Genomic DNA, 25823 nt, shown 5'->3' on the forward strand with positions numbered 1-25823 from the left:
ATAAGTGTTAGTCTGTAGCTTGCAAGACTTCTAAAGATGAAGTTTGTAGCCCTGAAAGGGTGAACTACCACTACAAAAAAAATTTCTATTTGCCAATAAAACATACGCTGCATAGGTATTTGCAAAGTATGCTTTCACTTACACTGCACTAATAACTCCCATAACTGCCAGGTAGGATCACCCCTAAAGTCAAGATAATTTTTTCTCCATCACACGTTTGGCTAAAAGACTTGCTTCCAAAAAGTACAGTTGCAGTGTGGCCAAACCAGGAAATAAAAAGCCATTACAAATTCAATTTCACACAATAAACTGAAAAGCAGCTAAAGAAAAAGGAGTTTTGGTAAAAACATTAAAAGGGATAAAACTGAATCAATGATCTAGCAAGGAAATACCCTGTACACTGCTACTAACTCATTGTACAGCATTCTGAGGGGTGACTTTGTACAAAATTATCAGTTCACATATACCTGAAGAAGAACATGGGGTTGAAAATGCTCAGCCAAAGTCCAGTCTGTCAGACAACGCCTCTGTGTCTTTTTGATATCTTCTAAGCTTGCTGCTAGGCCAGAATTTTCCAGATTCGCCTCAAAATACACCAAATCAAAATAATGAATATCAACATTTCACTGTCAGTTGTATTAAATTAACTGTAATCTTGTTGACTTAATAGACAGCATCCCATGTTGTATCACAGTAAATTGCATAATGCTGCACATGTGTAGATCCGTATGGCACTATTTAATAAAGAATGCAATTACTCCCAAAGGCTTTTGGTCTTGGTTTTCTATATGGCAACCATAATCTAAATATTTTGATTATTAGGTTATATGTTTCTGAGTTCTGTAAGCAATTATGAATATTTAAACATGTTCTATGAAGTAATTTTCAAATTGCTATATTTATCCAGGGCTGCACAGCCGGCAGGTGTTTCTGGAGATGCCAAACTACACAATCTACTAGGGTGACACAGTCTGGCAATTTCAATCTTTGCTGCTAGTATTGGACCCCTGGTATTCAGTGAAATGAGCATAAAATTGTCATTAGTAGATCCACCAAGACCCATCACCTTAGAACTCAAAGAAAATTATTTCATAGTGCTTATGGCACTATTCACCAAACATCACAAAATTAACATTTGTATGCAGCATTGCAAAGGAATCCACAGTAACAAGTCCTGGCACTGAACAGTATCTTCTGTTGTCTCATGCCATACAGCGCAGTTTATTCCATACATCACACTTGCCATATCAGAAACATAAAGATTCAGCCCCTTCTTCAAAACTGGATCAGCCCGACCATCTATTCCATCTTTATCATTTCTTCCTGTATGTTCTGGAAAATAAAAGCAGAATTTTAAGATGCATTCCAGAAATTTCAGCCTTAAATACTAAGGCTGGAATGAGGTAATTTCTTTAGCCTTCCTGATGAGAATGCTATCAAGTTGAAGCTTTATTTTATGACACTATTTTAATAAATACATTATCAGCTCTGCCACACTTCTTTCCAAAAAATGCACTTTTAAATCCAGGGACAACAAGTGCCAGCCACTTCATTAAAAAAAGAAAATAACTTTTTATAAGATCTACTTAAATCATCCTCTTTCTCTGTCCTTTTTGGTCTTGCTTGGTCAAAAAGATTAAAAATAAGTGTCCCCAAGACTCATACATCCCAAACCACTTTTCTGCTTAGTATACAAGAGAAGCCATAACAAGTTTTCTGTTGCACAGATGGCATAAAGAAGAAGGCAAAATCAAATTTTTTTAAAATATATTCACATATTTTTTGAAAAATGCAATATTTTAAACTTGAAAATAATTGAATTTATAGAGTTCTACAAGCTATTAAAAAATACTACTTCTGCTGAGGATCTGACCAGTTATTCCTGATAAACAACCATTGTTGCAGAGGGCACGTGATATAAATCGGAGAGTTGGAGACCAATTTCTAGGTTCTCATATTTTTTAAAAATAATTCCCTTTTAATAGAATTATTTATGTGCAGAGCAAGGGCAGATGTCACTAATATTTGATGAAAATTCACATGTACAAGAAAAATACTCTTCCTGGGAGAAAATACTCTGGAGAACTTTTTTTCATAAGCGGCTCATAAGCAGCTTAAGCTTCCAGATATGTATACTTAGGCTCTGCTCTTCTAGGAAATTATACCTGTTTACTGACTGCCTTTAGAAGATTTAAAAAATCTGAAAGCAAAAGTTTACACTTATTGGTATTTACTGTTGCAGAGTGATGAAAAGTTGAAGGTTATGTTTGCAACTGCAATATTTAGCATTTTGACTAGCAGAAAAGAAAAATAAACTAACATCCAAAGGTTTTAAAAATTTGCAAGAAAAGCAGAAATGCAGGATCAATTTTTTTCTGCTCAGACCTTCTAAGGAAAGGATGCCATCTAAGCTGGTTGCTTAGGCAACTACACTAAGAAAGCATGGGCAATATCATGAATCTAAAGGTATAGCAGCTTAAACTGATCTAATTTCCATTTTTCTCATGTCCCAGAAAAATACTATCTTGTTTGTAATGTTGCTTCTTGGCCAGCACTACTACAGGCCAACTTTTCATTATGTTAGAATCTGCAGGAGAAGATGTAGAACTCGCAGAAAATTCACTCTGCATTGTCTACAAGAGTTGTCCATCTCTTTCCCTTTTATCTAAAATCTTCCCATTCTAATATGAATGCAACAGTTGTGATGGCTCAAATGTCACACACAAATTGCTAAAGATATACTAACTATACAGACTGTAAATGAAGAAAAAATGAATGAAGAAAAACATGTACAGGAAAAAGTATGTATGCACACTTTTCTTTTAATTTTCAACTTTTTATACCACCTTCTAGAGTCCTCATGTGTAAGTTACAGATCCTTTCCACTTCCTAATACTCAATCACAACAAATAATCTAATTAACCATATACATCACTTTTGCTTTCACTCTGCGGCTGCTGCTGACTTTGTAAAGACTCAGCTGCCATCACAACTCATGGAAGTCTGTATTCAGAAATGTATTTAAGCATGTCTTCAGTATTTTGTGTCTCTAAAATATATTTGATGTCATAAGCAATAAAACAGTTTTCTGCTGCATGCTTTTCTACAGATATAATTTTAAAGAGTTGCTTAAATGAACTGTTAATGTCATACAAAATAGTTCGCTTTTGTCTTTATCTAGTAATTCTACAAAAATACGCAGTGTATAGACTATACAGTACTTGAAATTCAGTGATTTGAACAGGTAAAAAATATCACAGCCCTGAAATAGCAAATGATATGGTAAAATAAATAGCAGATTAAATTCTTCAGGAGTAATGTAAACAGTGAGGTTTTTACCAGAATCTTTTGGAGATTGCTCACTAAGCTTCTTTTCCATAAGGAAGCGTTGTCTCAGCTGTCCTGCAAACATGGCTGGATTATCCCAAGGGATACAACACAGTTCGGCATCACCTCCAACCATGGTTCCAGAGCTCTCCAGGAGACCAGAGTCACTCAGCCCAGTCAGCCTCAGGCTTTCAAAAGTAAACACTCTGAAGGCTCTTTCTACTTCAGTCCAACTCAGAAGTCCTATAAAAGAATTAAAATCATTAACTGAAAATGTCCTTATAGCTCAGCAGAAGATAAATATAACACTATGTAAGTGTATTGTTCTTGGCAACCATGCAACAGCCAACAACAGTTTCCTTAATGGTATTGGATCAAATTATGTGAGCTACATTCCAGATTGCATTCAAAGCTGAATGCTTCCAAATTGCAAAATTATATGCCTAACTATTAATCCATCTTAAATGAAGTGTTTCCCACATCTGAATACCTCTTGGTTCATTAACTTTTATATAAAAGATGTTGATTTTAAAATCTGAGTAGACTTTACCATACCAGTTAGCATCTAGTTATTTTCAGATCATGAAGAAGCTTCCATTATCACAATTTTTTAAAAATTATCTGTAGCTTCTCCAATCAAGTATCTATTTTTTTCTCTTCAGACAAAATTTTACACATATTTTACATAAGATCATGCAAAGTCCAAAGGCAATAATAATTCTTCTGTATGCACTGGTGTCCATATAAGAATGCTAATCACAATAGACTGAATTTTAAGACCAGTAGCTCAGTGCCCAAATAATACAAAGAGTATCTGCAGTTTGTAACGTTGTGTCTTTATGGTAGTTAACACCCAAGCCTGTCACGCATCTTGAAAATGGTATCTCACCTCCTGTTCAAATCAATCACCTTCTTGCTCAAAATGAAGCCATTACTATCTAAGTTAAACAGTTAGGAGAGTTCGGCAGTATAGAATGGTCCAGTGAAGACCATCAAATTTAATACCCATCAGCTGGAATGTTACAGCAATACCTTAATACCTTAATAGCTTCATGTCCAAAATGAACATACCAACTACTAGAAACAATACAGCAAATGTAAATTAACCCAACACAAGGGATTTCAGGATTGAATAGCTGGGAAAGTACCTTCAAATCCTGTGCGTTATATGGTGGCATAAATGTAACCAAAGGGATTTGGATGTTTATATTTCTTAGTACTCTACAGTAAACCTTCCAATCTGCCTAAGGGTATTTATGCAGTCTTTGGGATTGTTTCACAGTGTATGTCATGGTTGTATGCATGGTCCAAGAAAGGTAACTGCAGAAGTGACTATGGTTGAAGAAATTAATGCATTCTTGGTTTGATAAAGGGACTATTATAGAAGCCATTTAATTGTTATCACCACCAGCTCATACAGAATACATTCTTCTGAAAGCCACTTATTGTCCAAAAAGTCTTCTACCTCAGATACATGTGCTCCTCCACCGAAACGGTGTTGATAAATAAACAGACAGTTTATGCCAGTGTCTCCTAAAATCATCATAAGATCAAAACAGAAATTTGCACAACTATTTTTTTTTCCTTTCTCAGATTTAGTAAGTGTTTGTATGTTTGTGACTACAACTAAATAAATGAGTTCCAACATACTTACAGCTCTTAGTCACACAATATTTAATACTTGTATAGCCTTGCTCATTAACCATGAAACTGAGGCCTAAAGTCAGCCCTAACTTTTAGAGGAGGTTAAGCAAGAATGTGGAAACATGAAATTCTGCAAAGGTTTTAGGCAGATGAAAAAACTTACCCCAAAATTCCTGCTATTTAATAGGTTCATCAACAAGAAGAAAAAAATAGAAGTTGTATCAATAAGAAAGAAAATCAGTTTACCCCTGGTACAATAATGCATGAGCTCGTGAACTCTGGCCAAGCGTTTAGTGATGTTTTCTGTTGAAGGAAGGGTGAAATGGATAAGTTCTGTAAGAGGCAGTTTATCCATCATTTCATATTCAATCTTTTCCGGATCTAAGCTCTTCTGGTCCTGGAACAAAAACCAAAGCACCAGAGTTACAGTGAACTTCCCCACCAACCTAAGCACACTTCTACTCACTGACAAACTCTGGATCTTTTCTTACACTAATTTTCTGTGGCTTCATCAGTGTTGTATTACAGTAAATCAACAGAGTTCTGTAAAATCTCTCATCTGTGCCAAAAACTAAACATTCCTAATAATGCAAACACATCACTGAAATCAATATAATGCTCTATGTCTGTGATCTGTTCTATTTCAGTAGCAGTAACTCATTGCCTCTTACGGAGACTAAAAATGTGTTAGTGTGTTCATCTCAGCAGGAAAACTCTAGCCTATACTATTCTGCTTTATAACACCACTCCACCCTTTCCAGTGCATTAAATATTTTCTGCCTGTGGACTTTAGAACTATAGCACTATATAAAGTATATAAGGTAGCACTGTACCTCCAGCAGGTGCAACCGCTGGGCCAGGGTATCATGGTAGTTAAATAAGAGAGGGTACTTGGGGGTGACAGTCTTTTTTTCACTGTATTGAGGAGAAAAGTAGTCATAGAGATCCTGTTAAAAAGAAAGATGTGTTAAACCCCAAAAATCAGATTTATTTGTCATTTTAGGAAATTAACAAAAGACGAAACAAACCTTTTTTTCACTCTCAGAGAGTGAAAGAGAAGGGAGGACAGAGGCTATATGATCTGCAATAGCATGATGTAGCCCGTCTGCCCGGGGCTCTGGCACCATCAGACTAGGTGGTGTAAGGTCTTCTTCGCTTGCAATAACCTGGCAAACAGGATCTATGTTAGCTTTCATTACAGTGTGACTGCTGCTTAACCTCATTGATACTACCAAGCAGACCTTGCTATAAGCTAAAACACATATCCCTAAATTTGGCCAAGAAAGAAAACCACAGTATTTTTTCCACAAGCAGTAAAAATGCAATTCTCCATGTTAGTTACTGCTCAAAAGCCAAGATTATGGAAAATTGAATTACATGTTTTGTCCTATTATTCTCTTTTGGAAAGATGAGGAAAAAAAAATTCCAAACTGAAAAATTTAGAATTGTTAATGAAGATAATTAAAAACCAATTCTATGTCAGGTGTTGGACCCTATTTTGAATATTTTTGCTCGAGTCTATTTTCAGACTAAATTGCAGAATTAAAAAAAAATAAGATTGCGCTAAAATTCTATTTCTAAAAGCAGGAAGGTTTCCAAATCATTGTGTGGGTTTTTGCTAATTTACAGATTGTGCCTGAACTCAACAGAAGCCAGATCTGTCTAGCACTAGCATTGATACATGACACTTCTATGTTAGGCTTGTCCCAAGACCTTTATAATGAGTAAAACAGTAAGAGTCCAGTATCAATTACATTAAGCTAAGAATTTAGAACTTTTTCCTCATTTCATTATATTGAATCTGTAGTCTTTAAAAAATAATTTTGGAATAATAGTGCATATACAGGGTAAGTGCACAGTATGAAAGAAAACCAAACAAGCCACTTTCAAGCTGCGATTCCTTTGTATTAAGCCTGCCTGCTAAGTGCTTCTGTGCAAAGTCTCTTATTTTAAGTGAAACAGAGTGAATTATTGACCTCCAGTTAATTTATCATACCAGGTCTAAGCCAAATCAGCCACAGGAATTATAAAGAGAATATTTGCACCTGTTCCAACATGCAGTTCAGCATTAAGGGTACGGAAAAGCACTCCTCAGGAATCTGACTCAGCAAGTCATTGTAATATCTCATGTCCACAGAATCAGCCAAGAAAGGAGCTTCTTCATCTGTTGCAATAGAGAATAAAACATTAAGATCGATTTCTTCAGAAATGCCAATTTACATTACCAAGCAGTTCAACCTTCAGACAATTTCTCTTGAAAAAGACCATCAAAGTCCATTACTGCAGAGCTTTTAATCGTGACAGTGACTAGGAACAGAGAGAAAAAAGCTATTTCCTAAAGAACTTTTTTATCACCACTGCAGTTTCCACAGACTTTCACATTGTATTCACCAAGAAAATACTCTCACAACATCAAAGCACATCTTCAGCTTACTATGCAGTTTCAGGATTTGTGCTGTCAGATGAATGTATGGTATGACAGCCTGAACAGCCACAAACCAGTGCTTTAATCCTTTAGACATACCCTGTGATAAAATTGTCATTGGCAGATCTTCTGCTTGCCCTTCTGTCTTTGAAGGTGTAATCTCTAATGCTGTCTGCACCTAAAGGAACAACACAGAAAAGATAAAAATCCCTCAGAAACAGTGGAACGAGTGAGAATTGCATGAATAGGTGGGAGAAATGAATTTATCTTTAGTTACTCACCCTAGATACTAATCTTTTAAATGGTTGGTGTTAAGGGAGGCAAATCCTCCCTAACTGAATAGAACAAGATAGTAAGAATGTAGTTTTATGAATGCTTTAAATGAGCATTCACTAATACTGCCACAGATGGACTAAGTTCATTTTTTCCCTTCAGCTAGTACACATCCTATAAGCCACTTTCTTCTGCTCACTTAAGCTCTTGTCCACCATAAACAAAATAAAGAAACTGATCTTGCATTGAACTAATAATATTTTACTATTTGAACTAATAACAGTTCAAAGTTCTGAAACAAGTCATAGCTCTGTACAGGCATATTGGTTTTTTTTGGATACATGAAGGTGTCATCAGAATGTATCTAAGGAATTTTTACACCTGTGATACTTCACGTCTGTATGAGCCTTCGAATTTTCCTTTTTTCAGTTTCCCCAATGCTCAGCTTTTTGTTTTTTTTTTTTTTCTGTTTTTGAGGTTTTAAATGCTGAAGACAAAAATCCCAATTTTATTTATAGAAAATTACACATGGAGTGATGGTTCAAGGCAAATTTTGCAGTGCAGAATTTAAGACAGGTAATTCAAGCCTATAAGTAGTTATCCTCTACAAGAAGCATGGTACAACACAAGGTAACCTTGCCTCATTTCCAGGTGGTTGTGTCAACTTTCTCTCTGTTAATGCAGTCACATTAATGAACCTGGTGTTTTTCAAGTAGTTACAATGCTGTCTTCTCCAGTCCAGGCAGTCATACATTAAACGAGCAATGTTTTCAAACAGCTCAGTGCCAAGTGTGAGCTAGGAGAGAAAACCCAAGGATGAAGTTTGCATACAAAAGTATCATGTAACTTAGCCACACGAGTCATTAGCTGTCTAACCAGCTGATTTGTAACTTTGAAAAACTTCCAAGGGATTTTTTTCTGCACTAATTCAAAATGTTTATAGAGTTATTCTAAGAAAACAAGGCCTCCTCATCTTTGTTTGCCTAAAACACTGCCACACCAGATGGTCTGCCACACTTGGTAAGGACTGAGTTTTGTCCAGCTACTCCAGTTGTTGTAAGGCCTAACAGTAACCAGTCAAGGTCTGCTCTCTTGCAACTGGAATGTAGGCTATTTTTTTGGATGGGAAGGAACAGGAGAGGTAACTTAAAATAATCTACATAATATGTGTTTGTTTCTACTGGTGATCAACCTGCAGCATATTCGCAAGGTCAACCATTATCCTGGCCTAGAAGGAAAATAACAAATAAAACAACTAATCAATGTCATCTTCCTATAAGATGTGGTTATGGGGAAGATAGACGAGATATAAACGTTTCATTCCCAAAATAAGCTTCATATTTTAGAGATCCGATTTAGAGTATAATGATCAGTAATGTTGTAACTAGCAACTCTGCACATAACCACAACTGAGGCATTCTTAATGAATGCCTTAGAAACCACTGTGGATTTAGACAAACAGTTCTGATCACTTCAGGATCAAGGGTACTCTCTAGCTCACCAGACTGTTTATACACAGGATGTGATGCATTACAAGTAAGTGTTAGGAGGATGTAGTCTGTCCTTTAACCCTAATAATACAGACTTAAATACAGTAAGTTAAATTGTGCCATGTTGCTTTATTTTGCTATAGAAGTTTATTGTTTTTTTTAATACTAGTGTTGTAGATTGAAAAATACAGGACCCTTTTACCTCACTATACTTGAGAAACTAGGCTAGGAAAAAACTTTTCTAATGGTTCACTGTCTCTTCCAGTGTCCAGTAAGAGTCCTGACTCAGTAGCTTATAATGAGTAATAAGCTAGAGACATGTTTTGGGTTGGACCAAAAGAAGTGTTATTGGATGTGCTAAAATAACATTTTATATCAGAAAGCATTTTGCATTAATTTTAATTTGTTCTCATGGGACTGCTCTGAGATAAAAGTAGTAAGTAGACCTGCTGTTACAAGAACAAAAATACAATTTTTGTGTAATTTCATACTGACATCTGACCCTCTAGTGAGATTCAAACTGGGTCTATGTAAAGATGTTGAATAAATTTAATACTGCGAACTGCTTTAAAACTCTGCTGCTGTGGCCTATGATATTAAGAAATTCCAAGTCAGGTATTTTATTCAAAGGACTCGTTGTGAATATATGATGAACAAACTTGTTGGATACACAAGAAGTATTTTTTGTTCAATATTATAAATATATTGGCTACTCTGTTTCTGTTTCATAGAATTTTCAACTACAATTCCTGCAATTTCTAAATTGGTGTGAAGTGTTACAAACCCCAAAGCATGCCATGTATTGTGAAAGCAGAATCTACTGACCAGCATTTCTTTGTCCGACCAAACAGCGGGAAAGACACTCTCCTTAACTATGTGGTGAAGTACAGCAACATCAAAGAGATCTGATCCATGCTTTCCACTGTTCAGAACTGGGTACAGGTATTTCCAAAATGTTTCCAGGTTTCTGATAGCCTCATCTTCCTTTCTTTTATCTGCTTCTACAACAAAAATGTGTAAGTATTAGATAAACCATGGTACAACATCTCCATTTTACACAAAGCACATGTATCAGTCTTTCGCAAGTATTGTTAAAATAATCCCATCCTCAGAGTCTCAGCAAAAATCTGACACTCAACTTTAGGATTAACAAACTCCAGGAAGACAAAGCCTCAGTAAAAAAATTATAGGTCTTGCAGAAAAAAAACCCAACCAAAACAAAACACAAAACATCAACGCCAAAAGCACCCCTTCTACCTCCCCTCACAAAGTGAACAACATAAGTGACTGCTTGAGACCCAGGATATGTCAAAATGCCAGACTGCATTTTTCCAAAGCTGCCAGCACATACCTTGGTGAATCAGTTCTTTAAATACAGGGTATGTAAGCATTATTATCATCAAAATTTCATTGGTGTGGAAATTGGGGCAAAAGGAGATTAAGGTACAGTATGACTACAAATAGCTAGTGTAGAAGCTGTATGCTTTCCATTTTCCTGCACAATAATGAACAATTTTTAAAGGTTTTCTAGCTACACATTAAAAAAAATGTTATCTCAATGTCATTCCACTCTGGAATACTTTTATAGCCTAATTTAAGAGATATAAGGACACAAGCCTGCAGTGACTTGCTTTCATTTGGACTTTCGGGTGCTTAGGACTTCTAAAACCTAAGTGTGAAGACCAACTACCTCACTTCTATAATCCCAGTGGCCTCACAGGTTTGAAACAAAACAACTAAGTGAGGCTGTGGACTCTTGAAAAGATGCTGTTCTCTTTAAGGTTTTGCAAGTTATATATGCCTGCTGTAGCACCCATGAGAAATGTTTCTGAATTAACTTGTAAAATGGTTTTATCGTGATTTGGAAGACATGTTCCACTAAGTGACTCCAGAAACTGTGCAGAAGACCTGTGAACTCTCTGCCAAAGGATTCTGTAGGTATAAGACATTCTTATGAGTTCAAGGGGAGACTGAAAAAGGACTTAAAAAACCCAAAAAAACCTAAATCCGTGGAGTTTACTACAAAGCCAAAACATGCCAGGCTCAGGAAAATCCCCTGACTTGAAAATAACTGGGGGCTAGGTGATGTATATGTTGAGAAGTTTCATACATGCTTTTCCTACACCTCTTTCATTTTCCTTCCATTCCTTTACTCTCTCTTGAGCATCACTTTATGGGCACTTCTGGAGACAGATCACTGGTCTAATAGTCCCTTGATCTTAAACAGTTCTATGCTCCTAACAGTTCATCTCAGCCACAGGATCATCCTTTCTCTCTGTTTCCATCTGCTAGTGAAAGGTATCCTCTGATTCAGGACAATACCTCACTTGTGGCAATGTTCCCCTAACAAATTCAGCTTCGAAAGCACATCTTGGCAGGGTAACAGCATCTAGGGCTGCTCCATCAATGGATTAATCTCTCTGCATTTTTGAATGAAAAGATGGATGGCACTGTGTTAATAGCTTTGTAGCTAGACATTCCAGTTTTATACTAGAAGAGTAATAACATTTTACTAACTCTGCTCCATAGCTTAATAATAAAAAACACATAAAAATATGCATGATACTTAGGCTTCCCCTTTCATAGAAACATCATGACTTGCCAGGATCAATCATTAGATGTTCTGCCCTTGACTATTGCCCTCCCCTCCTAATTCTTTTGTGTGCAGCCACTGCCTGCTTAGTCAGTTCCTCTTTCCACTGTCCAGCTGAGGCAAATTTTTGCACTGGCAAACAATTTGGTTTGGTGACTGGCAAACAGAGCTGCTCACAGGTAGTATGCACAAACACGAGGCACAGAGAGGGAGAAAACCAAAGCAGGAACAGTCTCTGCTAGGATACAAAGTAGTTCCCTTTCTACACAAATTTTGTTCTTATGACCAGATTACCGTTAGGTAAAGATACTCCTTGAAGTTTTGTTGCTTCCAAGTATGTCTGCAATGGCTTATATTTCTCAGAAGAAATTCTAATTACACTTGAAATGTTAATCCCAAGATCAGACATCACAGGCAGCAGCTGAGGGTTGTGGAAATCCAAAATTATAAAGTAATGATTGGCACCGTCATCTGGTTCATCATCTGTTCAAAACACAACAAAACCATATTGGAACAAGGGCATTTAACAGCTAAACTGAATTCAGTTTTTTCTTGACCATATAGGCATACTGCAAATTAAGGACAGGAAGACAATTATTTTATAACCTCATTGGGGTAATTACATGCAAGTTTCAAAATATTACGTGTGTTAGACTGAAGTTCTCAGTAGCAAACCACTCAGAAGAAAGAATACAAGTCAGTAGTAACAATTGCAGAAGCACCAGGAGAAAAAACTGAAGAAGCTGATTATGACTAGAATGCTAGCTGTAGCAGCATTTCTGTAATTGTTTCTCTTTAAGGAACAGTTTAGCTTCAGGTCATATTCACATGTTCTAAGTAGTAGTTTAAGCTGTACTATTGCATCCAGCATGAAGGTGGCCAGGTAGGACACACAGAATAAATTACTGTGTCTTAGATGAGAGGTTACATTAGCTGCAATAATTCTGAAGGATTAGCTGACTGCTCCCTGCCCAACAGATTTATTTTTACTAAATGGAGTCCCTATCAAAATCCTCATCACCTGATAACAGCAGCTCCCACTGGTCCTTTTAGCTGGCAAAGGGCATACCCAAATTCACCCTAAAGCACAGATGAGAAGTATCATTGAGTGCTTGCTCTGGGCTTATTAGTTCTGCAGAAATAGGCATAGCAACATTTCAGTACCAAAGCAAAAGGTCAAGTATTATGTAAGTAAAAACAAGCCTTCTAGAAGCTTGATTCTAGTCTAAGTTAATTGCATAGATTCTCTTGATGGCTCGTGGAGAAATACAGGTATCCAGGAACATATCAGGTGATTTAATTTCTTCAGCATAGTTATTTATCCTGAGACAAAAGAAAACTGCCTGTTGAAGCTCTTGTCTCTCTCCATCGGCTATGGAACACACACAACTAGTGCAGACTACCCTGTACTAACAACAAAACACAGAATTTTAAATCTAAATAGAATATAAAGCTTTCTTACGCCTACTGTCACAATACAGTTCAAAGTCCTTTAGCCACTCCTCAGCTCATGGGACTCATTCATTCAAGGGAGAGAAAAAGGCAGGAAAAAAGTTCTCCTGGAACTGACATCTGCCTCTGGTCAGGTACATAGCCAGGGCCGTGCAAATGCTGCTACCACCTGGAGCAGCAGGCTGGGAACACAGCTGTCTTTTCTTTTAACATTAGGTAAACATAAAAGTACTCAGGAATTTGGACAGAGAGTGACTGAGGAAGTAGCCAGCACAGTCCAGTACATATATTGCATAAAGCAAAATCAAAACCAGAAGAAAACTAGTCCATTATATCACTTCTAGTACTGAAACTGAACTACACCTTTTGATGCCTCAGTTACTAAAGGAAAAAAAAATGATGAGCACATTACTGAGCATTAATGCTTTCTACCAAAAAACACAGATGTCTAGTGACTGACAAGAGATCCAAAAATTCCAGTGTATACATGCTGAAGACAAGACTGTCTGCCATTCAACAGTTGTAATTATGATTATGCTAATAATTATGACAAGTTGAAAATAATCAGTCAGTTCTCAAAATCAATGACTAGTTCATACTCAAATGATGACAGACATCAATGCAAGTAATCTCAAGATTGCTCAAAAACCAGAAATACTCCATTTCAGAAAGGGGATAATGTACTAGGGATGAAAAACAAAATAACTGTTAGCTACCAGAAACAGACAGAGATTGTCTCTGAGTTTAAGACATGCTCATATATAAGCAATAGCTCAGACAACTCTGCAGTAAAAACTGTAGCATTTTCCTCATTTGATTTTTTTGTTTTTGCTTGATACAACTATCTTAAAAAAAATTAAAACCATGCAAGTTTATACTGGATATTAGGAAAAAAATATTCACTGAAAGGGTTATCAAGCACTGGAACAAGCTGCCCAGGGAAGTGGTGGAGTCACCATCCCTGAAGGTATTTAAAAGATGTGTGGGTTGTGGTGCTTAGGGACTTAGTTTTAGGTTTATGGTTGGACTGGATGATCTTAAACATTTTTTCCAACCTAATGATTCTATGAATCTATAGAGTGGCCAAGAGTGCTAAAATAATTTTCACTGCATCAGCTTTAAGGATCACCCAAGGTTCTTTGTGTCTTTTCCTCAAACACATATGGAATATGCATGAAGATTTTTAAACTACTATATTTAGTTGTAAGGTGTCATAGATCTACATGCCCTTGACACTAAAAAAGGGAGCTGGCATCACTTTGTTGCCAGACACAAAGCAAAGCTTTAGTGTGAAGTCCTTGGGAACCTTAATTGGCAAGTTCTCAAGGAAAGATAGAAAATCCAGACACTAGAAAATCCTAAACACCTGAACTGATGATTTTTAGATGTTTGAAGGGCACCACTGATCTTGAATGAGATGCAGACAAAGGTATGATGACAAAGTCAGGAAAGCCTGCAGCAGTTCAATAGCAGGTACACATAATGCATCAAAAAACCAGTAAGTGCTTCTCTTGAGGGAGAGATCCTGTTTACGTTGATGTAGCCCAAACATTCCTTGGTCCAAATTAAATATAACTGTGAACTAATGATTAGAGCCATGCATATTCTCCAGTATTTTTTGTTCCACTGAAATTTTTATCCATGGATGTTATGTATTAAGAATAAAAGTTCTCTCAGCACTAGTTAGCATATTACTCTTTATCTTGTGTATCTGGAGTAGATTTCTTCAGGTCTCAGTTGTATCCACGTATTTTTACAGCAAATGAAACCATATTGCCCTTTGTATAGAACCTGGCTTACTCCCCAGACAATGGTAGACAGCTTTGTTATATTTTATAATACAAGAAGAAAGCCACCTTTGGATACTGACACAAATTAAATGTAGTTATTCCAGAATCTTTCTGTAAGAAAGGTTCTGTAGGATTTGTTTACTCGCTTTCTTTAAGTCCTACACACGTGAAAACATTTTGGTGCCATCTGTACTTTACTTCTTGAACTGCACGATCTATTCTAATACTGAGCAGAACACAGTGCCTTAAACTGCAAAGTGGCAAAGGTTTAATATTGCCAAATAGATATTAACTTTTAAACATAGAACAAAACAAGGTGCTCAGAAGCTAGGGTGCAAGATTTCTAGCAAGTTTATCAGGAGTATATCTGCATTTTTACATACCAATGTATTTGTGTTCCTCTTCCACTTCTCCCTTTCGCTTCAGTTTGGTGTCCTTTTTAACAGGGACTGGTGGTACAGGGCTAACTTCTGACTTTCTTCTTGTCTTTTCTTTCTCAGCAGTCTTGGCAATAGTAAGGCTGTCCTTCCTGCCATATTTGACTTTTTCCTTTTGTTGCTCTTCTGCCTGACAAGATGAATAAACTAAGTTAGCACTGTAGCCTTTGTGCAGAACAAAGGGCAGACAGTTGTAAAATTTTAGTGGTTCCATTTTTTTTGTTTGAATACTTTTCCCTCTCAGCCAGTATAAAGTTGATGTGGTAAAGCTGTTTTGAACACTCTCCTTCATCCTTCTCAAACACACCATTCAGTTTATTATATGCTTAGTAAATAATAGTGTCTTAGTAAATCATAAATAGACTTCACATTAAGAAGAAACTGTAAGAGGTAGGTAGATGTTATAACCACAAAACTGATAGAATGCATACTGGTAGAAAGATGAGTAAAGAATGCTTTTGCTTTAGGTACTACCAATACAGTACTTGCATCAGCCAGAAACCTTCCCTGAACTGAAAGGAAGGAAGAAAAAAATTAAATTTCTCTTAAGACATTAGCATCTCTGTTAACAGCCTCAAGTATGGTGTAAAATGGTACCAGTACTGTTTTTCTTTGATGTAAATACCTGTCTACTATAAACTAGAATCAAGAGTCTTGTGCTCATTTCACACAGGATATTACTCAGCCATTCTCATTATTTTCAAACAAAAACACCTACGTTAACTTCAGCTCAGTAATTTAAGAGTAAAGAATGAAAAAAGATTTTGTAAGTATCCCAGAGACTCACACTATAAATCCCAAAATCTCAGAGCCAGTCTAAAATTAAAATAATCCAAAATATATTAAAGAAAAGCGAGGTGCTTTAAGAGCAAGAAAGTTTCCACCTTATTTCTACCCAGCACCAGTACTACACAGTAAATACACAAGAACGACATTTAAGGATTGTAAAGCTAAATTAAACACAATAAAACAATATTAAGTTACTGTTACCATCCTGCTGCTGTCACTTTACAGGCTATTAAAGCAATGGGAAAATGCAAATGAGATAGGGGCAGTTGACTCTACACAGTTGCTTTTCCTAGATCCAGCTGAAAAACCAGAACAAGCCTTTCCAGCTGTAGAAGTTATGTTTAGGTCAAGTTAAAAAGCAAAGCAGAAAAGATTTTCCTGCTTTTCCCTTCTTCATGCACTTCCTTTCTGTAAAATTTAGAAATGCTTTCAAGAGAAATGGCTACATTGTGACAATCGTGCAGTAATACTGATTGCTGTAGAAAACTAAAGCACAGTAGTGGAAGGTTTTAAGAAGAAATTCAATTTACCCTGCCATAGTGCCAGAGGATGGAGCAGACAACTTCTCCAAATTTCCTTCAGAGAGACAATTCATGATTCTAACAACTTCACAGTGCTGCTCTGCATCTATCCTTGATACCTCTCAAGTAATAACCTCTCCTATCTTTACCTCAGCAGAGATATATTCAGCTGAAGACAGTTTCTAGCTCTGTTTTCTATTGCTCCTAAGACTCAGTTAAGACATAACTACTTCTCATGCTAGAAAAGAGTTCTTGCACAATATTTTTTAATATTTTTGCTCTTCTTTGTTTTTTTCCCCATCTCACTTGCATTTGAGTAATGGAGAGCTTTCCCCTCAAAATATAATTAACTTAAAAAACACATTTCTGTTCACATTTCTCTTCAATTACAGATCTAGTAAGTCAAGCATGAGGAGAAAGCTGAAGTTTTGCCAACAGCACTTGAATGGAAGTGTCTTCATAAAATTAATTAAGCATCCTGCATAAGGATATATAGTACCTTGCGTTCAGCTTCTCTTCTCTGAAGGTCCTTCTGTTTGAGACAAAGCAGTTGAAATTTCAACAGCTTTCCAACTAGCGTTACTGGAATTTCTTCACCACTATCCAGAACGGCCTTGGCTACTTCTATCACCTGCAGAGAAAAAATTCCCCCAAATAACTATTACTTGCATATTTTAAATACTGCATTTGACAGGTATCTTGCATGCTGAAATGAAGAAACGCTGCCTCGCACTGAACAATGTGGGGGTCAAAATGGCCACACTTTCAGGAAAACCAGATATCAGTAAGACACACAGCTCTTCTTTGGCTTCTAAGACCTCAAATGAAGTTATATCTGCTACAGTATGAGATGAAACAAGAATGGAGAAAACTTCTATGAGATATGTAAGGGTCAACAGACATACAGATCTTACAGTAAAATGTCAATTTTTTTTAGGTTTTAAACAAAGAAGCAACATTAAGCAACTACTTATTAAAAAGTAATAAATTAAAAAGCATTTAGCAGATAGCAAATCCAGGGAAACAGTTTGGAGTACTGTTTACAAAGTGACTAGTGTTTGAAGCACTAGCCCTGAATGAGAGATAAATACTTCTAGAAGGGAATTTGAGAGGGTCTGTCTTGGTGAAAATACACCCCCTCCCTGTGTAATTCTGATTCTGTTGGTATGCAGCCTAATTGGGGTGAAATAAGGCTATTGAGTTTTCTTAGGGTGATGACAGCAGCGGGAACATACAGCTGCATTGTCCAGATGTGTGGCATTGACAGGCTGTTTTATGACTATGTTTTTTACAGCTTGTTTCCACTAAATTTCATACAACTCACTAACATCTGGGCCGTTTTCCTTGGAGCCTCATAACCACTTTATTTACTGCGAAAAAAATAAAATAACATAAAAATACCATAAAAAGTTGTTATATGTTTCTTTTCACTTGTGTTGTCTCTGTAATAAAGTTCACCTATGTAGGAAGCGCTGTTGAGGAATAATATAACCATAATATTTTTCCTAGTTTTGTTTTTAAGCAACCATCAGCTTTATTTATAACCATGAACTGAATTAGGTGTTACTCAAATGTTCTGACATGTTTCTCTTTTCCCCTCTTGGAGCAATTACAGTTGGGCACATATGGTGTCAATTTTGCTTGCTAATATTCAGACAATGAAGGTGCACACAGCATCTCACTGAACTGTGTCTTGTCTAATGTAAACTCCACCATTAGCTTTGAGCTTTCATAGTTTCTTGCCCGGCTTAGAAATTTTCACTTCTCAAATAAAACTTAGGTAAGCAAACGTAGCCACTAAAAATACTTCTCTGAATAAAAAAAAAAAACCCAAAATGAAATCCAGATGATTATATACCAAAATATTGGTTCATACACAGGAAAGCAAAGTATAGAAAAAGAAATCTCTTAAATGTCAGATTTTTCTGACTCAAGTAACGGGGAGACAAAATAATAAAAAATATTTGCATTTATAAGCCCTCCCAAAACAGTCCTGCCCCTCCAACACTAATAAATGTGATTATCCCCTTAACATACAGGTAGGAAAATACATCAGGATTAAGACAATTCTGCTTTACATCTTTCATACTCAGACTACTTATTGGTCACTATCTCAAAAAACAACCATAGAAGGCTTCTGGAAAGACTCCTATGGACTTCAGTCATGGCAGAAAAGCAAGGATATGTTAAGAACAGACTTTAAAACTCCCACAAACTGTAGGCACACTGGAAACTACTAGATATCCCAACAGAAAAATAGCCACCCTGAGCTAGCTACAGAAAATCTGTGTTCTGAAAGAAAGATACTTCCGCAGAAATATCACAGTAATTTCCCTTAGAGAGAAAAATTCTCATACAGCTTTTTTTTTTTTTCAGAAGTGGTGTTAACAGCCTATGGAAAGGGATGCTTCCCAATCGCCTAATCTAGATGAGTTGCACATTTCTTGAAACACAATAGAGGGAAAACAGAGGGATTCTGGAAGGATTCCTGAAAAGTGTATATATAGTAACTTGGCTCCATGGCAGTTGCTGATTTATTGCTCATGGAAGAAGGAAGGAATGCTTAGACTCTTACAACCCATTCTTCCTGAGAAGTTCAAAGAATTTTACCAGTCAAAAACAATGCATCATGATTATTCCCATTCTGTAGATAGAGAATGCAGAAAGGAATAGACTTGTCCAAGGTCTATAGTGAGCTGGACAACTCTGAGTGGGTGGGAAGGACCAAATTTTCTTCTGTGAAGTGTTATAGAAGCATAAACCAAGCTCTGTTTACAGGAGTACATTTCATGACTGTGGAAAGAGGTCTGATATATAAATCAAAGATAAAATGAGTACACCACATTTTGCAATACAAAGAAAGCAAATAGTTTTTCATCCAGCAACATAAAAGCTGCTTTATGCATAAGCTAATGAAAAACAATCCTTTATCACTGTTAAAGACAGAACATAGATCAATCCATGCACAGGAGAGAAAAGAAATTAAATTTATTACACTTACGCATGTTTACTTCATTTGTGGCCCTGTGAATTATGCAGCCACATGGCATAAACAGTTAAGAATCCAAAGAGCCTCAATAAAAAAGAAAAGCTGAAGACAAAGACTTGGTAAGAGTACAAAAGGAAATTTTTGGGATACTATGAGGTGGATTCATTTCAGATTGGCTATTCTTCATCCTACCAGTGACGACCTTTTTCTTATGTGAGAAACCATGGAAACTTGGATGGACAAACTCAGTTAGGTAGGGTCTCTTTTCCTTTAAAGGAAGAGGAAACTTAGCATTCCTCACGCAGCAGGGGTCACATTTGTGAAGGGCAGAAAGGCTTCAGTGATGCAGTATTCGATCTCATATAGTGGAAGTATGAACCACGCAGAGATTTATCTGCCTGGTGCAAAGGGCATGCATTTCAAGCCATCCAAACACTGCATAAATGCTTGCAGTTGACAATACACTATGGGCAGATGGGCAGATGCCAGAGCAATTGAGATAGAAGATGGTTCTTAAAGGTTAGGGAAACATTTAAAATCATAGTCAGAAAAACTTTCTAAGTGATAAATTGCATTATCAACTTTCACAGCTTTATCACTACTTGGAAGCAGTAGCAGCACTTGCTATGAACAGTGGTCAGCCCATTTCATAATGTAGTTCTCCCGAATCCAGGATGAGCTTCTAAAGCCCTATGTTTCCTCCTGTTGAAACTGTAAGAAATCCAGGCCATTACACGTCAGTCTCACATAACAATTCCTAAAAGAAACATAATGGTTCCTAGAAGAACTCCTTAGTAATTCAAATCCCTTGACAGTTCAAGTCAATTTGAAGCAGAAGAGCCATCAATCAAGATTACACATACCAAGCAAGTTATTATTTACTGTTTAAATGTGCTTTCCTGAGGAAGCTAATAAAAGTAGGGGGGGAAAAAGCGAACTTAGTACAATCTGCCATCAGTACTGGGAATCAGTCACAAGAAGTTTTCAAGACAGACTATGGAACAAAACCTGCATGTGTCATACTACTAAATTTATTTTTTCAAAAAAGACTTACTTACACACATTATTAATTATTTCTGAATCTGCAGATGTCATTTCATTGACTGTAGCATACTACAATAAATCATTTTGAAAGAATCTCAGGAAGGCACTGAAGTGACTGAAACAATCTCTTTCAGATCACACCTGTGGTGTGTTGAAAGGCAATTTAGTCTCTGCTATCAGACTATTTGCCTCATTTCATTTTTCCTCTCAGAACCTCCTCCCAAATATGATGTCTAAAGATCACTTGTTTAATCATCATCCTTCATTGTGAATTAATGACCTGAAATTCAAACTGAGCTTAAGGACTCATGTAATCCAGTAAATCAATTGTATGCCTTAACAGAACTCCATATAGAGCTTGTCTATCCACAATGTGGACTGTAAAACTTAAGCTAAGATGATTAATTATCTTCCTTAATGAAAGACTCTAACAGTATGTATTCCAGAGAATTAAAAAAAAAAAAAAAGGTAGATGTGATCGCTCTTTCTGCCCCTTAGTGTCATTTTCAAACAAATCTACTAAAATAATAATAGGACAATTTCACTATTGAGCAATACTAAACAAATATATATGTTGTTCATGTACTAAATATCTGCCTTGCTATTGTGAGAACATTCCTGAAAGCAGCAGCAATGGCTCCTTGTGACCTAGAAAAATAGGTCAACACTCATATGAGTGTTTTTTGCCAAATCACAACACAGCTTGATCTGGTTAGCAGAAACCTAGTTAGAAATGTCCATTGTTAGAAGGTCTATTCTTCAAATCTCTCTCTACAGAAAATGTGCAATCTGAGGGCATACCTTAACTGGCTTAATCTCAGAAACACAGAATGAGAACTTCCTGAGAAGTGCACAGGGTATGTGTCTTAATATTACAAGTACTTAAAAAATGTTTTAAGGAAACAGAGAAGTAAGCTAATTTAAGTAAATATGAGAAAACATATTACATAAACATTAGGATAACATTTTATCATGGCTTTATTAAAGAGCTCTCACCATCTATGACATGTACCTCCTATAGCTCCCTGACCACCTAACTGCTACTAAACCAAGCTGCTCTAAGGGAAGACAAAATACAGTATGAATATCCAGTGATTCCAAAGATCACTGCTATTTCAGCAAAGAGGAGTTTTATGCATAGATAAGTTTTTTCATGTTACTCTTCAGAGACCTGATTGCTTTAAACACTCTTATTGGGGAGGAGATACTTGAAAGTAGCATTTAAGTGATTTCTGAAGAACTCCAACAGAACCCAGGCCTTTTTAAAAAGCGAGGACAGGTCAGTCTGATGTGCTCTGTGCTTGAGAAGAGAGATGTATCGCCATGAGCAAATAATGAAATGTTTACCTTTCAGTGGCATGAGTTTTCCCAGCAAGTCTTTCCATTGTGAAGTAGGATATTTTATGCTTCCGAGAAGTAAATTCCCTCCAGTAATTCCAGCCAACTGGATCTACACTTCACAGAGCTAAGGAATTTAGTCATGCTTCTCTAACATTGCATCTGGCTAGGAAGAGAACCCAATCAGAGGTGGAACAAAAAGATTTAAGAAGCAAAGTTGTCTCATCTGGCAGAACCCATCCAGCTAGATCTTGCCAGAGTTTCCTAAGAAGCCACAGAACTCATGGGCCAAGAAGTCCAATTTCCTTGTGAACCTGGCACCACAAAACTCCTAGGAAGGAGCTTTCCACTTTGGTCCAATTTTGCAAAAGGGCTTTGGGCATTTTTTTTTTTCCTTTAGGCATAAAGGATTCTGAGATTAGTTGCTCTGATTGAGAAACATTACTGTCCTTAATTAACCAATTATAGTCACCTGAAATTTTTGAAGGCAAAAGAACAGAGAGGAGCATTTCCTTTGCTTACTCTAGAGGGTCCCTCTACCAATTTAAGGATGACATTGTTACAGACATTATTGCTGTTTGCTGTAGTCACACAGAGATTCCAACAAAATCTGCACAGAAAAATCAGGAAATCTTATGCCAAGCTGTATGTATGCAGGAAACCTTGTAATCTAGGAAGGAAAGCCAAAGTCTCCTCAGTGTTCTAAAGCAAGTTTTAAATAGATATATGAATTTCAAAAGGTATCAAGTTTCTTTCACAGAAAATAAATTATTAATGGCCTCAGGCCAAATAACTACAACAGTGGTAAAATTACAGCACATGCAAAGAGTATTGTATCTAGAATCCTAGAGTTAAGATTATGAAGAAGAGTCACTATGGTGAAATAGAAAGAAAAGATAAACATGTTGAGTTGTCTCATGTAAATAACAGAGCCTGACCTCCCAGTTTTTAGGAGACAGAAAACTGGAAGACACAGATTGTTTTCCTGCAGTATCTCAACATGTTTTGCCCCGCTTTCAGCATTTAGAAATCCTGGTTCTTAAAGTGACACACTGTGCTTAGAGGGGACCCTAGAAAGGGATACTGAATTGGACATATTTTAGAAACTGACTGTAAACAACTACTATTTCTAGGACTGAATGGAGCATAATAACAACAGTTCAGTCTCACGGAATAAATAAATCTATGGAATAAATGGACAGTATTTAATTTGATAGCTCAAAAGACTACACATGCCACTACTGATCATGCAGCAGCACTGGATGCTCTGATAACGGTAAAGGCTGATGTAAAGACACGGTGGGATGTCTTTACTCTGGGCAATATTTTTTTCTTTTTAGGTGGCATGGGCTTCCTAGAACTGAAATAAAAGTCCCTTTGCTGTTACCTGATGCTTAGAACTATTCACCTCATCACACACGCACCTCTAATGCCACTAGGGTGACCTGAGTCATTAAGACATCCATACTGGACTGGCATAGAGAACACAGCACTATGTGAGATCTCTGCTGTTCTAGAAAGAAAGCTCAACTCAGGTGAATGCCTTTTCTTTTGTCAGGACATTTTCTTTTGTTTCCATTTTGCCAAGTTATAAGAAGACATACGACAATGATACTTGGATATTGGTGCAGTAAAGCAATTGTCTGTCCAAGTAACTTAGCAAGCACTGAGAAGTCCATGAATGAAAGGCACTGTGAAGTAAGAATTAAGGTAAGTAGGACAGGCAGAAGCTCATGTAGCTTTTTTTCAGTGAGTTCTAGTAAAATCTTCAAGGGGTAGGAAATCTTGGAATAGTTTAACATTATCTAGGAGAAATATGGGTAATGCAAATTTGCAATTCAGCTAAAGATGCCAAAGCTTTGTGGCCTGGGGTCTGACTGTTCAGAATACTTTGGCACAGCCAATTGTCCCTACTCAGTTGGCATCAGAGCAAACTCAATTGCTTGTAAAGGACTCCTGTGAGATAAAGAGGGGGGGTGTAAATCCAACCTCAGCTGATATGCATACACGGGTAGTCTTCCACAAGCCTCATTCACATTGATATTCACAAATTGCTGAAGCCTAATGAGATTTATCAAACTGGCTAATCCAATGGTAACATTTTTTCTTATCCTTTTAAGTAAACTGACCTAAATACTTGAACCTAGAAGGCAGAGTAATTTTAAGTAAGAGTAATTGTCCTTATAAGACATGTCAACAAATACCTCATATGGTGGGATCACTTACAATATACACTGTGTTCTGGACTACAATGTAGCTGTCAGGAGCTTAGTAACATATAAAACAGAGCTGAAGACAGATACATGAGTAGACAGTGCCAACAGCAGAATTTAAAGTCCCTTACCCTTCCCTGGAGCCAGTACATCCCTAAAAGTTACCTTCAGGATTTAGGCTATGATTGGACTTGATGATGTTCAAGGTCTTTTCCAACCAGGATGATTCTGTGATTCACTTAAAGACAATTCCCAACTGTTTCTTGAGCATTAATCCTCTGCATATCTATACCATTTAAGGGCCAAGTTATTTTGAAATTTCAAATTTTGAAATGTGAAAATTTTCTTGTATGCAACATAACAGCACTTGACAAAGGCTGACTGGAGAGCTGTACCATTTTATTATTATTATATATAAGACTGCACTCTTTCTTGCTGTTGTGTTGGGGTTTTGTTTGGGTTTTTTTGTGTGTTTGTTTGTTTTGGTTTTTTTTTTCTGTACTGGAATAATAAAAAAAATTTAATCTTTCTATCCTGACCATTCAAGTCAGCTGCCAGAGCTGTTTTTACTGTCAAACCCTCTTATCAAACAATTACACTTAACAAGTTTGGGGTCCTGAACAGTTCCATTTTACAACGACTTTTTGTTCTACAGCAAAATGAAAACCAAATCTTTGTATTTTTTATTACAAAACAGAATTCTATTGACATACATCTGAGAAGGCTGGCTTTTAATACAACTGTTTCTGATTTTGAGAAAGCCTATCCTTGACCAAAACCTTTTTGATGGTGTTTTGTCAAAATCTATACATTTCCACAAAAACATTTCACCTTAAATTATATGTTCCCACAAGAAACCTAAAGGCTTCTTAAAAATACTCCTGACTAGCATTATTTCTGAAACTCATTTCTTCAGTGACACATACCCTGGCTACTAACCAGTCTTTGCTCTCCTCCAGATGCCACACAACTCATACCAGCTTGTAGCTTCTTGGGTGAAAATACTCTTCACCATTAAGTATTATTTCTGTTACATCAAGCTAAAACCAACACTTCTGATTTTTCTACACTAAGAACCTTAACACAAAAAAAGGCACATTCTCTATCCCTAGTGATGCTTTTTTTTCCCCCTGAAGATATTGTTACACATAATGATAAGAGAGTCTAAAAAAAAGGGGCATAAGACAATAAAAGTGTATAAGATAACAAAAATGTCTTAGGTATTTAAGACCTATGGAAGAGAGGACGTAAGTTACTTAGAACTAGAATAGCTATTCCTAACTGGTTTCTTGAACAAAATTCATGTAATTGGGGTGAGTAACAGAAAGCAGTAGTTTTGAATAATTACACACAAGCACACACATTTCTAATAGATATGTAAAATATATCTAATACATAGCTATATGATATAGTTAGATATATAATTATATAATTATAAAATAGTAAGAGCACCTATTCCAGGAGCTACACTCAGTTCCAATCTAAAGTGGACCTTCTC

General features: G+C 36.5%; 1 protein-coding gene across 1 annotated transcript in view; it reads right to left on the minus strand.

Moving 5' to 3' along the window:
• The window catches only part of SPAG17 (sperm associated antigen 17), a 106400-nt gene that overhangs the window by 64877 nt on the left and 15700 nt on the right, over positions 1-25823 (minus strand). The window contains exons 4-16 of the mRNA XM_051609012.1: positions 17241-17372; positions 15378-15561; positions 12047-12235; positions 9985-10160; positions 8310-8465; positions 7496-7574; positions 7017-7135; positions 6000-6137; positions 5805-5918; positions 5218-5368; positions 3340-3570; positions 1244-1332; positions 468-584 (exon numbers count right to left, since the gene is read on the minus strand). Of these exons, the coding sequence (XP_051464972.1) occupies positions 468-584; positions 1244-1332; positions 3340-3570; positions 5218-5368; positions 5805-5918; positions 6000-6137; positions 7017-7135; positions 7496-7574; positions 8310-8465; positions 9985-10160; positions 12047-12235; positions 15378-15561; positions 17241-17372 (1875 nt within the window). The remainder of the gene's footprint in view (positions 1-467; positions 585-1243; positions 1333-3339; positions 3571-5217; positions 5369-5804; positions 5919-5999; positions 6138-7016; positions 7136-7495; positions 7575-8309; positions 8466-9984; positions 10161-12046; positions 12236-15377; positions 15562-17240; positions 17373-25823) is intronic.

This window comes from Apus apus, chromosome 1 (assembly GCF_020740795.1).
Source record: "Apus apus isolate bApuApu2 chromosome 1, bApuApu2.pri.cur, whole genome shotgun sequence".
NCBI classification, from domain to species: domain Eukaryota; kingdom Metazoa; phylum Chordata; class Aves; order Apodiformes; family Apodidae; genus Apus; species Apus apus.